Source organism: Bos taurus, chromosome 27, assembly GCF_002263795.3.
Source record: "Bos taurus isolate L1 Dominette 01449 registration number 42190680 breed Hereford chromosome 27, ARS-UCD2.0, whole genome shotgun sequence".
Taxonomy (NCBI): domain Eukaryota; kingdom Metazoa; phylum Chordata; class Mammalia; order Artiodactyla; family Bovidae; genus Bos; species Bos taurus.
The window spans coordinates 24,454,320-24,467,869 of record NC_037354.1 but is presented as its reverse complement, the minus strand read 5'-3'; the positions used below and the strand labels follow the sequence as shown (position 1 = coordinate 24,467,869).

Genomic DNA, 13,550 nt, shown 5'->3' with positions numbered 1-13,550 from the left:
AATGGCAAGCGACTCAGTGTAACATGTGAGGTGATGACATGAGGGGCTGCCAGCAAAGTTGGCTTCTCTCTGAGGAACCCCTGAGCACTCTGCGCCTGTGGACATGCTTCAGTTTATGTTCTTGGGTTTGTTTTCCCATCTGTAAAATGGACATGACAGCTACCTGACGGGTCTTATTCGGGTGAACTGGTTAAAGTCTGCAATCCTTAGAGTTTTCTCCCCTCAGTGGTGAATTTACTGAGTGAATTCTGTGGTGCAGACTCTCCGCCTTCAGTTTTACTCTCAGAGGAATTAAACTCTTTCAGCAAGCTGACTGCCTCCCCTCCAGGGTTCTCAGTCGTGTTGTTGTTCAGTCGTGTCCTACTCTTTGCGACCCCATGGACTGCAGCACACCAGACTTCCCTGTCCATCACCAACTCCCGGAATTTGCTCAAACTCAGGTCCATTGAGTTGGTGAGGTGATGCCATCCAACCATCTCATCCTCTGTCATCCCCTTCTCTTCCTGCCTTCAATCTTTCCCAGCATCAGGGTCTTTTCCAGTGTCGACTCTTTGTGTCAGGTAGCCCAAGTATTGGAGCTTCAGCTTCAGCATCAGTCCATCCAAAGAATATTCAGGACTGATTTCCTTTAGGATTCCTTAGGGTTCTCATAGGGAAAATCATTGTGAGCAATGACTCTTCTAGTACAGTCTACTGTACAACTACTTCTAGTAAGTCTATCCAGACCTAGACCACAGGGCTGACAGGACCATGAATCTCTCTTTCTGTTTCCCCCAGGCCTGAAGCTCTAGGTCTACTGATCTCACTAAGCCCTGGGCTGAATAAGGCATATTAAGTAAAGGGGTTGGAGAATTCCCAAGATGCCAGACCTCCCAACCAGGACCCCCAGGGGAGCAGCTGGGACCACACCCCTCCACTTTCTCACCCCTTCTGTCTCCACCTCCTCACAAGTATGTGTTGCAGTGTTGATCTCAGAGCCCAGGCTTGCCTCCCCTCTCATATCATTCTCGGTTAAAAACTGTGGCTTATTTTCCAGAAGCCACGATTTCTACCTGCTGTCCTGTTTGGAAGTTCTCATTTCTCTGGGGCCAAGTCCCAGGCTCTAGACCCCATAGCAGCAGGGGATGCACAGATCAGTCACAAGCTTCTCATCTGCAGCCCTGTGTGATTTCTTCCAGTGAACTGCCCCCAGAACTTGCAGGTGCTCAGGATTTTAGGGGACTGAAGTATCTTTTACACTCTATACTCATGCACCAGGGGCTTCCCTGGTGGCTTAAGTGGTATAGAATCTTCCTGCAGTGTGGGAGACCCGGGTTCAATCCCTGGGTCAGGAAGATCCCCTGGAGAAGAAAATGGCACCCCACTCTAGTATTCTTGTCTAAAGAATCCCATGGACAGAGGAGCCTGGTGGGCTACAGTCCATGGAGTCACAAAGAGTTAGACACAGCTGAGCAACTCACACACCCACACCCACACATGCAACAGAGCTGTGTTTAGATTTTACATCTTTTTAAGGCCACCCCACTAGAAAGCCTCATGACAAGTGGGTGAGGGCCTTGGAATAAATAGAATAGTCATCTTCACCTCTTTTCTTCTTCCCCTTCTGCTCCGCAGTCATATCATCAGACTCTAATTGATCATGCCCCTTTTTCCCCAGGGGCTCAGCGGTTGAAGAATCCACCTGCAATGCAGGAGACCCAAGAGATGGGCATTTGATCCCTGGGTGGAGAAGATCCCTTGGAATAGGAAGTGGCAACCCACCCCAGTATTCTTGCCTGAAAAATCCCTTGCAGGCTACAGTTTATGGGGTCGCAAAGAGTTGGACAGGACTGAGCATACACTAAGGGATCCTCTGGCAGGGGAGATCTCTGACCAGGCAAGTGTTCTGCTTTTCCAGGAAGCTGCTCAGTGAGCCCTTTCCACCTTCCTGGAGACCACACCAGCAAGCCGAGTGCAAGATGAACCAGCACCCCGTCTGCTGCTCAAGATGCTCGAGACCATTCCACTGAACCCCGAGAGCCCGAAGATGTCTGCGTGCAGCGACTTTGTGGAGCACATCTGGAAGCCCGGGTCCTGCAAAAACTGCTTCTGCCTGCGCAGCGACCATCAACTGGTGCCTGGCCGCCCCCAGCCCCGAGTTGGCTGCCTGCCCCCTCCGCCTCGCCTGCACCCCAGGCCGGAGAGCGACCGCCCGGAAGATGACGGCCTGAGCGGTTCGCCCTACTCCAAGCCCACCATTGCCGTGAAGCCCACCATGATGAGCTCTGAGGCCTCCGATGGGTGGACAGAGGCCGGCATGAGTGCCGACGTCGCACAGGTGAGGCTGACTCAGCCCCATGGTATTTTTACAGGGGCTGCTCCTGTTGTAAGGCCGCGGTGACTGGCGGGCAGCCAGGGCGAGCTGTCCCGGCAGGACTCCTGTGGGATGGCTTCCCGGGCAGCTCGCCCTAGCCTGCTCCTTCCTGACTGCTGCCCTATCTTCTCTCTGTGCCCTCCTTTCTCTCAGTCCCTTCAGGCCAAGAACCATGAATGCAGTCCCTCCAAGTTTATTTGGAGATTGTATCAGGACACAGCCACTTAAATGAAGCATTTTTCTAAAAAGTTTAAAAAAAATTTTTCTTTAGAGATCATCTTAAATATATACAAAACTAGAAAGAATTGCTTAACAAACCGCATGCATCCACCACTCTGCCTCAAGAGCTTGAATAGTCATCAACTCATAATCACTCTCCTTCCATCTTTATCCCTGCCCCTACTCTCCTTTCCCTTCCTTTCCCCTAAAGCAAACCCCAGATATTGCATCATGATTGTACCTCCTTAAAAAATGAAGTCTTTATACAAAATATCATTATTACACTTAAAAATATCAGCAGTAGTTCCATGATATCATCCAATTCCCAGCCAGTGTTCATATTTCCAATTTGGAAGCTTGGATTTTTCCACCTTTGATCTGGGATTACTAAAGACAATTACATCCTTAGAGAGTAGACCATTCTGCTCATCCCTTACCCAACTCCCCCACCCCCTACCCCGCCATTGACCCTGACCAAGGTCTAATTATTTAGAGGGTGAAGCCTGCTGCCCCTAGACATGTCTTCTAAGAAGCTGCATGTCTAAAACATATTCTTAGGACTTCTTGTAACCTCTTTACCTGTTCTAGTTTTCTTAAACTATCACGGTGAGTAGGTCAGGAAGGCTTTGTGAGCTTATGTGAAATCAAAAGTCAGTTTTAAATCAAGGGAGGCTTGAATGAAGCAAGCCACCTCCTGGGGTTGCTCTCAGCTTCAAGTCCCCTGCAAAGCTGCTCCATTTTCCAGAAGCTGGTTACACTCATTCCCCAGGCCTTTCTCGGCACCTTCAACCTTCACAGATGTAAACCAGGAACTCTTTCTAGTTTGGATCATCTTGGAAAGGAGCCAGAGGCCGGCCCTGCCTTGAGGCATCTTTGAAAGTCGGGGTAGGGGAGATTTTAGAAGGGAAGGAGGAGGGGACTGTGATTTCAGTGATGGGAATGACTAGCCTACATCACTGTCTCAGGCTCAACTAGTCCAGCCACTTAATGCAGGTTTGGGCTGAGGTCACTGCCTGTCACTGGGAGAAGGATTGTGGCTCAGAGTGAGTGATGCAAGGGAACCAGGGCCCAGCTCAGAAGGCGCCCCTCACCCTCCTGCCCTCTAACCCCACCCCCAACCCAAGGTGTTTTTAAAAGCCTTATGACTTTGTTTTCTTCCTGCTGTGAAACCAGTTATCAAAAGACTAATGAACACTAAGCAAAAATTAAAACTCCAAACTCTTATTTTCAAAGCCCATGGGAGAATTCACCTCATCTAGCAGTTTCAAGGGAAAAGGCAAAATATTCTTTAGCATTTTTCCCCTCAGCCAAAAGAGTAACAGACACGGGCGGGAATTGCAGTGTCTGGGAAGACTGCCGGCTCCAGGGGAGCCCGGTGATGATGAGAAGGCCATGGGGAGATCAGAGGGTAGGCAGGCAGCCTGGCTCCTTAACTGTGGCTCGGAAGACGGTTTCCAGTGTCATGGCCCTGCCCTCTCACTTTCTCTCTCTTCCTTTTTTCTCTGGCAAGGTCTAATGTAAGTCTTTTAACCTTCGGGCTGTGTAGGTCATCTGGAGACGAGCCCCCGGCAAGCTCCCCCTCCCAAAGCAGGAAGACGGGCCAGTAGTTTATCTGGGCAGCTTTCGAGGCGTCCAGAAGCCTGCCGGGCCCTCGGGTCCCACAGACGGGGGTCACCCCCGCAGCCCCCCTGCCTATGCCATGGTCGGCCTGCATAGCCTAGAGCCCCGGGGGGACCGGAGTGCCGCCTTCCACCCGGTGAGCTTCCCCGACGAGAAGCTTGGACGAGACGATAAACCAGTGATCCCCTACCAAGAGCTAAACTCCCCGCAGGAGAGCTTCCGGCAGAAGCTGGCCGCCTTCTCCGGGATGACTTCCGGCTGCCTCAAGGGCCTGGGGCCCTACCCGTCTGCTCAGCCCATGCGGGAGTCCCTGCCCTCGGAGGATGACAGCGATCAAAGGTGCTCACCCTCGGGGGACAGCGAAGGGGGAGAATACTGCTCCATCCTGGACTGCTGCCCCGGGAGCCCAGGCGCGGAGGACGCCGCCCGGGCCGGCGGTTCCCGACACAGACAGGGCGGCAGGGACTGCTCGGCAGCCTGCTGGGAGCCGCGGGTGTGTGCCAGGCCACCTGAGGAGGAGAAGCAGGCTTTGAGTTTTCCCAGGGACTGCTGCAGCCAGGGCCCGACCGAGAGCCCGCCCCGCCTGGGCCCCAAAAAGCAGTCCCTCGCTTCAGAGGCTGCCAGCTCTTCGGATGGCCTCTCCTGTGGGAGCGCCAACAGCCGCGCCAGCAGTCCCCTGGCCCCCCATCCTGAGAGCGATTACTGCTCCCTCAGGAAGGAGCCTGGGCTGGGGAAGCAGCAGGACTCCGGCTGCCACGGCGTGGCCTCCAGCAGGCGCCTTGGGCAGACTGGGGAGACCCAGCCCCCCGCCCACTCCAGGGAGGCTGCTCAGTCTGAACCCATCTATGCTGAGAGTACCAAGAGGAAGAAGGCCGTTCCAGTGCCTTCCAGGCCACAGGCCAAGGCAGAACAGGGGGCAGGCGCTCCGGGCCAGGCCCAGGTGCGGACAGTTAACACCTGGGCTCAGAAAGCCGCATCTGGCTGGGGCCAGGTCAGGGAAGGCCCGGATGCGGCCCCCCAGATGGCGGCCACCATCACAGTCATGGCCGCCCACCCAGAAGAGGACCACCGGACAATCTACCTGAGCAGCCCAGACTCCTCTGTGGGGGTGCAGTGGCCACGCGGGCCCCCGAGCCAGCAGGCTCCTGAGGCAGGCGGAGAGGAGCCTTCAGCTGGGCAGGGGCTCGGCTCCAGGGAGAGCCGGCATCGCAGTGCCAGCGAGACCACGGCCAAGGGGAGACCTGCCATCCCCCCCAAGATGTCGAGGAGCAGCCCTGGAGGGTCCCCGGTATCCCCCTCCGCCTACCCACTGTCCGACCTCAGTGAAGGGAACTCAGGCACCCCTGGGCCCCAGCCTCCATCCAAGGGCCCCGCTGACCCCGCTTCTTCCTGCCGGGCCAATGGCATCCCCTCCAGTGACTCTGCCAGGGGCCCCCCGCCTGCCACCAGTACGTCAGCCTTGGAGCAGAGGCGGCCCCGGCCCCAGGCCGGTGCCTGGAGTCGCCAGTGCCGGATTGAGGAGGAGGATGAGGTGGAGCAGGACTTGCTGAGTCAAAGTTGGGGGAGAGAGGTGGAAAATGGCCCCTTGGACCCGGCCAGCTCCTCCGCCTGGCACCGTCTTCGCCCCACAGATGGCTCCTCTGGGCAGAACAGCAAAGCTGGGACTGGGATGAGCAAGTCGGCCTCATTTGCCTTTGAGTTCCCCAAGGACAGAAGCGGGATTGAGACGTTCTCTCCTCCTCCGCCACCTCCAAAGTCACGGTAAGTACGACTGTGTGTGCATGCAGCTTGGTGTCGGGGTGGGCCTGGAGTGGGTGTTCGTCCGGCAAGACGGCGTCTTCCAGAAACCAAGGTCTTTGCTGCCTGCACCAAGACATCAGGCCAAGGTTTGGGGCCTGTAGGCACGTGTGCCTTGGTGTGAATTTCTCCTCCGCGCTCAGCACACAAACCTAGGAGCAGTGCCCTGCTTGGGATTGGCTGTTGGGAAGGTGTCTTTCTGAGAAGCACTGAGAGGCTGTCACTCTTGGCTGGTACCCATCCTCTTATCATTGGGTGTCCTTGTTTTCTCCATTTCTCTGAAGTGTCTTCAGCAGGCTTCCCCCCACCCAAATCCTGAAGTTCCTGATTTATTTAAACATGCAGAAGAAGGCTCCAGGAGGCTATGCTGCAGAATCTTGTGAGGCAAAGAGATGGGCAGGCAAAGGAGCAATGCCAGTGTGCTCCATAAATTGTAACCATGATGGTGATTAGACTTTGGGGGCAAAAGCAGGTTGTAGGAGGCACTGCACATGTTTCGAACTCTCAGATGTGGGTTTTTAAAGAAAAAAAAACACACACACATATATATATATAGTTTCACGGTAGCACGCTGAAACTCACAGCTTTCTCACTGTTTTCTCCTGCCAGTTAAAAGTTCCTCTCAAAGGCCTGAGAAAAATAAATCCTTTTTCTTTTTTTGAAGTATTGAGTTGTGCATGGAATTTAGATTCTGAGGTGGGGAGGGGGAAGGTGGGGGATGGCCCTCAATTAGAGCAAAACCGATTCCTCTCAGGGAAAGGAACAGCCTGCTGTTTTTCAAAAGATGACAGCCCTTCCGAACATTTTGTTTAGTCGTGTCATCTCCAGTGGTTCTGTTTCAGCTCATGTGCCTCCAGGTTGATGTCAGAAGCAGGGGATTGACCACAGAGGGAAGCAGCTGTGACACTTGACTTTGAACATCAAGGCGTCTCAGACTGCGATGCGTCCTAACGTGGGCTTTTTCTGGGACCACTGCTTTGTTCTGGTGTTGAGTTGGCCTCCTGCCATGCGTAGTAGATAGCCATCCTCCAGCTCTTTGGAGGAGCACAGACTCTGGCTACGGTTTTTGCTCACTGACTGAATGGGGGGTTCCTCAGCTCAGAAGAGCTCCCACTTTATACGGCACTTACTATGGGCCAGGCATGGAGCTAAGGGACTTAGACATATTAACTCATTTGATGCTCAGAGCAGATCTAGGAAGTAGGAATTACCATCCCCAATTACAGATGACAAAACAGAGAGAGAGCTGAGTAACCTGTGCCAGGGTGACACGGCATACTTGGCAGGCTGCCTCCATATTATGTGCTTCCAAACACCTTAGACACATCAGGAGGAGGAGTGGGCAGGGCATTCAGATAAAACATGGGCATCATGTCTGTCTGCCTCAGGCCTGGAGGGCTTAGTGGGAAGCACGGGCTTTGGAGCCAGAAAACTGAGTTCATGTTGCGTCTGTCTCACCTACATGTTAAGTGATCTCGAGCAAGCTACTCACTGTGACAGAGCAACTTCAAGTTCCTCTCCAAAATGGGCTAATAATAACAATACATTTGTAACACCCTGTTGTTGAAAGGCTCAAATGGATGAACAGAATCTAATGCAGAGATTAATTCTGTAGATAAAAGCCACCCCGAGTTGTCAACAGTAGCAGGGGTACCCCCACCTTATAGAAGTGGGACTGGCCTGATCCGAGGAACACCACCTGAGCCTTGGAGAAGGAACTAAAACTTTCTTGGGTAAGAATCACAGGGTTTGGAATAACACCAGTCAACATAGCAATGTGACTCAAGTAGAATCTTTCGTTAGCATCTAGGGTGAGATCAGAGTTTTGAAGGCCAGTTTGTTAAAAAGCGAAACCATTGGATTATATACAATTCACACCAGGTGGGAATCTCAGAGGTTCTAGGTGCCAGCACTTTAAAAAAAAGAAAAGTTTTTATTTTCAGGACTTTGGGGAGAAAAATCTAGGAAATAAAATTAACTAACTTAAGAGAACACAGAAAAAAAGGAAAGAGCATCTGGTACTATTTAAAATAAATTGAACTAGTGTATATATATATATATATTCACTTGGGGAAGATTTTTCAAGCATTACCAGGATTCTCTTTTGAATCATCGCACATCTCCCATGAGGATATAAGAGGGCAGGCCCAGGACCATAAGTTCAGTTCAGTCACTCAGTTGTATCCAACTCTTTGCGACCCCATGGACTGTAGCATGCCAGGCCTCCCTGTCTGTCACCAACTACCGGAGTTCACTCAAACTCATGCCCATTGAGTCGGTGATGCCATCCAACCATTTCATCCTCTGTCGTCCCCTTCTCCTCCTGCGTTCAATCTTTCCCAGCATCAGGGTCTTTTCAAATGAGTCAGCTGTTCGCATCAGGTGGCCAAAAGTATTGGAATTTCAGGTTCAGCATCAGTCCTTCCAATGAATATTTAGGACTGATTTCCTTTAGAATGGACTGGTTGGATCTCCTTGCAGTCCAAGGGACTCTCAAGAGTCTTCTCCAGCACCACAGTTCAAAAGCATCAATTCTTCATCGCTCAGCTTTCTTTGTAGTCCAGCTCTCACATCCATACCATAAACTGACGTACCATAAACTGACTTTTGATTCTGGAACTTGGTACTGTACTTACTGAGGTGGGTGCCAGGAACCCACAGCCTTCAAACCTAGTCAGTCTGGGTGATGGCAAATCAGAGTATTGACCAGAGTATAGCCCATGGTTGATCCAGCACCACTGGTGGCTGTGACAGGCTCATGTCAGTTTTCCAAGATGGTAAAATGTTGGAAGGTCTTTGAGCAACATCCAAGGTTAACTTCTTCACATGGGTCATCTGTTCAATGGGTTTTATTTCTACGGCTCAACCTCACCTATGAACAAAGATAACAACTGTCATGATGGGTATGAGGTCCACTCAGGACTCCAGAGAGAGGGGCTGTTCCATACAGGGTAGTGTTACTTTTTACTAACAGGCACTTAAGCAGGTAAGTAAGTGCTTTCTCGGGCCACTATAGAACAAAGAAATCATATGCTGGCTTTCCTATGGTCCCATTTTACAAAACTGACCAACTTGGAGGGGGAAAAAAATAGATGTTGAGAGTGACCTGGCTTTCCTGTGGTCTCGTTTTGAATGTCTGGCAGTAGCTTTTCTGTTTTCTGAGATACTGTCCTCTGCAAACTCCCATCAGGGTTCCTGAGAAAACTCTTGCTGTAATACCATGTAGGATGAAGATTCTCAATACTCATTTAATGCCTGAAAGCCATGTAGAGGTGTTCAAGTACATGTTCAGCCTTCCTCCCAGGCAGGTGTGGAGGTCTGGGTCCTTTACCTGCTGCTGCCAAGGCAGCCTTCTACCTGTGTAAGCTCACACCTCCTCAACCTGACCAATCCCACTGAGTCTCTAGATCACCCCTGCTCCAATTTAGTGCAGGCTTAGAAGGTAAGGAGCAACAAATACTGCTGGTTAGAAAACAAAAACCCACAGGAAAGAGGTGTGCACTTCTTAGTTTAAATGTCACGTTCAAGACAAGGCAGTTCAATGAGAGCAGCCAATGCCTGGGGGAGTAATAAAATCAAATTTATTTCTGCCTTTTATTTCCTCACAGATGCAAACCTGGTTTTAAATGACTTATGGCTTTTCAGTGACAAGGTCAGTTAAGGGAAAATCATCTGATTAGTGCCAAACAGGCATTTCACAAAGAAACCCCAAAATAGGAATTAGGCTGGTAGACCTGAACTCAGAGGTGGAATTAGAAGACAACGGGTGAATGAGAACTAAGACAGGTTTATATGGTTTTAGTTTCCAGATGATCTGGCCCCAGATGAGACTAATCAAAAAGAAAGAAACATTTCCCCAAGAAAGTGAGGGATGACTTTGTTTTAAAGTTATCACTCATGCTTATAATTTTAACCCAATACTTACACTAAGTTCTCCTCCTCCTCTGCAAGGATTCTGGGGAGTAGAGGTTGAGTCTGTCCTACGCTTTTGTTCTTTCTTAATTCTTATCTTTCTCACTTGGCTTCTCAGCAGACAGGTGGTGATGGTGTCAGAGATGGAGGTCTTTTCTGCACACGAAAGTGGCCACATTGCTCCCCAGAGGAACCAAAAGAACTTATTGTATAATCTCTCAATCACACGCTCTCTTAGCATGACTTTGAGGATTGGAATTGGATGAGTGAAATGGGTCACTGTCTCTAGATCCTATATCCAATCTGATTAAATCTCTAGGGGCTTCCCTGGCAGTCCAGTGGTTAAGATTTCCCCTTCCAAAGCAGGGGGTGCAGGTTCGATCCCTGGTCAGGGTGCTAAGATCCCATATGCCTTGTGGCCAAAAAGCCAAAACATTAAACAGAAGCAATACTGTAACAAATTCAATAAAGACTTTAAAAATGGGCCACATCAAAAAAAAAAAAAAAACTTTCAAATGCCTTATTCTTGAGGCACCTCTTACTGTAGTGGATTGTGATGGGATGGCAACAATTGACCAGGAAATCCCACAATGTTCATGTAAAACATGCTTTTCTCAGTGGCGTTTTGAAAATCACAGTTTGTATCAGAAAGCATTATACACGCTTCAGGAATCTTCTCTATGTTTACCTTTTTGACAAAACTGAAATAAGTCTGCTGGTGATCGAGTTGGTTTGGTAAAGACTGAATACCAGGCATACTTCAGGGGAGAAACCACGGCCCCCCCACCCCCCGCCACATACACACACACAGTTTGGCAAACAAAGCACACATATCAACAGCACAGTTTTATATCCTGCTCCGTGCCAGGAAATGTATAGTTGGCCTCTTCCCATGAGTTTGTGGATAGAATCTGACGTGGGACATCTAGTGATACTGAAGCAGGGAGAACTAGCATTGATTCCTATCTTAGTCTGTAATTTTTTTTTTAAATCACTAAGTGGAACAGTAGCATATATAAAATATTTATAGCATTCTCTCCATTTTTGAGAAGGCATCCATGGTGAAGGCTTAGGGATTAGACATTCTTTTCATCAGATATCTACTAATTGCCTACTTTCTGTGCAAGGTGCTAAAAAAAGCCAGTTACTGGAGTCCCACCCTTTAAGGCCCCTGAGGGTTGACTTGGTAGGAATTAAATCAGCCGATGTGCAAAAGGACGGCCAAAAGTTCACTCCTGCTTTGATTGCTTTTGTTGAGACTGGTTATCACAGCATCTGGATTCTCACTGAATTTCTTGTTCTGCCCAGTAAAGCCAAGGTAAGCTCAGCTTGGTGTTCAGGAGTAGTGAAATAACAATCTTTCCTTTAAGGTCTTTTGACCTAATACAAATCACACTTAGTACAGGCATGTAGATACCCATCTATTTAAAAAAAAAAAAAGATGTTCCTTGAAGGTAAAAAACATGCTTAGCCATCTATAATTTCAGAATACCCTGTTTAATGCCTGGCATATGTAGATGCTCAAGAAACTTTTATTCAGTTGACAGTAGTAGGCAGAGGCCATACCCTATTTATTTCATTTTGGCCAGAAGCACCTAATTCTATGTTTTACACATGAAGAAATACTGAGAAAGGAGCAAGTAGCATCATTAAATACTTATATCAAGGTGTCTTTCTGATACCCAAGTTTCAGATTGCCCCTGTGCTCTGTTCTTCCCTCTCTTTTGGCAGTTAACACAGTGTTTTGAATTAAACTCCATTCATAAGTCATATCTTTCTAAGAGCTTGTAAACTCTTGAGAGTACAGGAAACATTTTATATACTTTCTTTGACTTTTCCATAGGATGCCTTAAGACAGTAGGTATTCAATAAAAGATTATTGAATTAGAGGGGGATAAAGGCCAGAAGGAACTACAAATCTTGGCCTTATTTTCCACTGGACACCCCATTATAATTCTGTGGCTTGAGTTAAAGAAACTGAAGTTAATAATTATTAATGCTATTAATGCTTCAAGGTGGGCAAACACTGTGAGAGCACAATGCAGCCTTTCATGGATTAATTACTCTCCAACGATTGTACATTGCCTTTTTTTTTTTTTTTTTTTAAGCCAAGCAGGTGTTTGGAGCCCAGCCCTCTCTTGCCACAAGAATGTTCTTTTCAGGCAGTAATCACCTAAGGACTTTTTTCCCCACCCATAAATTGCAAGGAATTCTAGGGTGTGGTTTCATTTTCCTGAGAATAGATTTTCCATGATTTCTGAAATGGGTTGGGAGATACAGGCATGGGCCGCATGATCAAGCCCCCTCTTCCATCACGTAATCAAAAGCACTCTGTTCCTAGAATAGCCAGCCTACCTTTGAGGTGTGGAACTCACCAATTGCTGAGACATTATCTCTATTTGTAGTGCAGGAAAGTTGCTGTTTGATTATCATCGATGTGCCCACAAGAAGACTTGCATTTCCCTTTACCAGGGTAGATAGACCAACTTCAAAGAATCATTAGCAACCATTTCTCCAACTAATACTTTTCCCTTTAAGAGCAGTGTCTTCAGCCTCTGTGCTAAAATCGCTCACTTGTTTCTTTCTACTGGCTTTTGGGCAGATCCCTAAAAATGTGGGCATTAAGGGTATTTGTTCTGTCCCCATACAGCTCTCCGCTTCCATCAGCTTTTGTCTGGTTCTCTGGACATTTATTCTCTGTACTTTTCTAACAGGCAGACTTATGTAAACAAGTGTTCTTCGCTGGGGGAAAAGGGGAACTTCTTTAAAGCAGATTAAAGACTGCTTTAAAAAAAAACAAAAAACCGTTCCCTTCTTACTCAGATATTTTACTCTCCAGTTAATTTTAGTATCTATCTCTACCAGATGATCCCTGTGACTTCCTGGCAGTTTGGTTTTAGCCATTTCATGCCCATTTATACATGTGCTATAAAAAATTTTCCCAAAGTTTAAAACTTGTCTTTTAGGCAAATGATTGGCAGTGTTTCCACTGTATGTCCCTTCACAATGGCTCCTGATTCCAGGAGCTCCGTAGACAGTCAAAATGAATGAAAATTCACATACCCTGGATAAAGACAAGAATAGTTGAGATAAATTGACGCATTAAGTAGTAATAAGACTTTGAAGATTAGGAAGAAAGGGAAGAAGAATCTTTGGAATTTTAAAATCAGTCATAGTGGGGAGGTCACTTAAAATAATCCTTATGAATGTGTGATCAAAAGGAGGGTTTTGTGACTGCATGTTCTTGCAACACCAGGGCAATTAGGTTGCATCCTCCACACCAGCTACAATCAGTTGGAGTAGCATTCTGGAGTTTCACATGGAAAGCTGAGAGAGCTGGCCATACTCCATCAATACTGTCTGCAGGTTATGGGAGGGAGAGCAGTATACAGCCACAGGTGCCAGCTGTTCGCCAGTGCAGCTTAAAAATCTAGAATTCACCATCAGTGATTGCAAAATCATTGGGGATCAATAACTGTTTCCTATCAGATGGTAAAGAATCTGCCTACAATGCAGGAGACCCAGGTTTGATACCTGGGTTGGGGAAGATCCCCTGGAGAAGGAAATGGCAACCTGCTCTAATATTCTTGCCTGGGAAATCCCATGGACAGAGGGGCCTGGTGGGCTACAATCCATGGGGTCACAAAGA

The 13,550-nt window shown here is 48.4% G+C and overlaps 1 protein-coding gene across 7 annotated transcripts in view; it reads left to right on the top strand.

Annotated features, from left to right (window-relative positions):
- Positions 1-13,550, top strand: part of PRAG1 (PEAK1 related, kinase-activating pseudokinase 1) — a 71,351-nt gene that overhangs the window by 27,564 nt on the left and 30,237 nt on the right. For 6 of the 7 annotated variants that reach the window (XM_059882348.1, XM_059882347.1, XM_059882346.1 and 3 more), the window contains 2 exons: positions 1,898-2,317; positions 4,119-5,953. In XM_059882348.1, the coding sequence (XP_059738331.1) occupies positions 1,988-2,317; positions 4,119-5,953 (2,165 nt within the window). In that variant the 5' untranslated portion in view covers positions 1,898-1,987. The remainder of the gene's footprint in view (positions 1-1,897; positions 2,318-4,118; positions 5,954-13,550) is intronic. The other variant, XM_015460864.3, reaches the window with a different exon arrangement.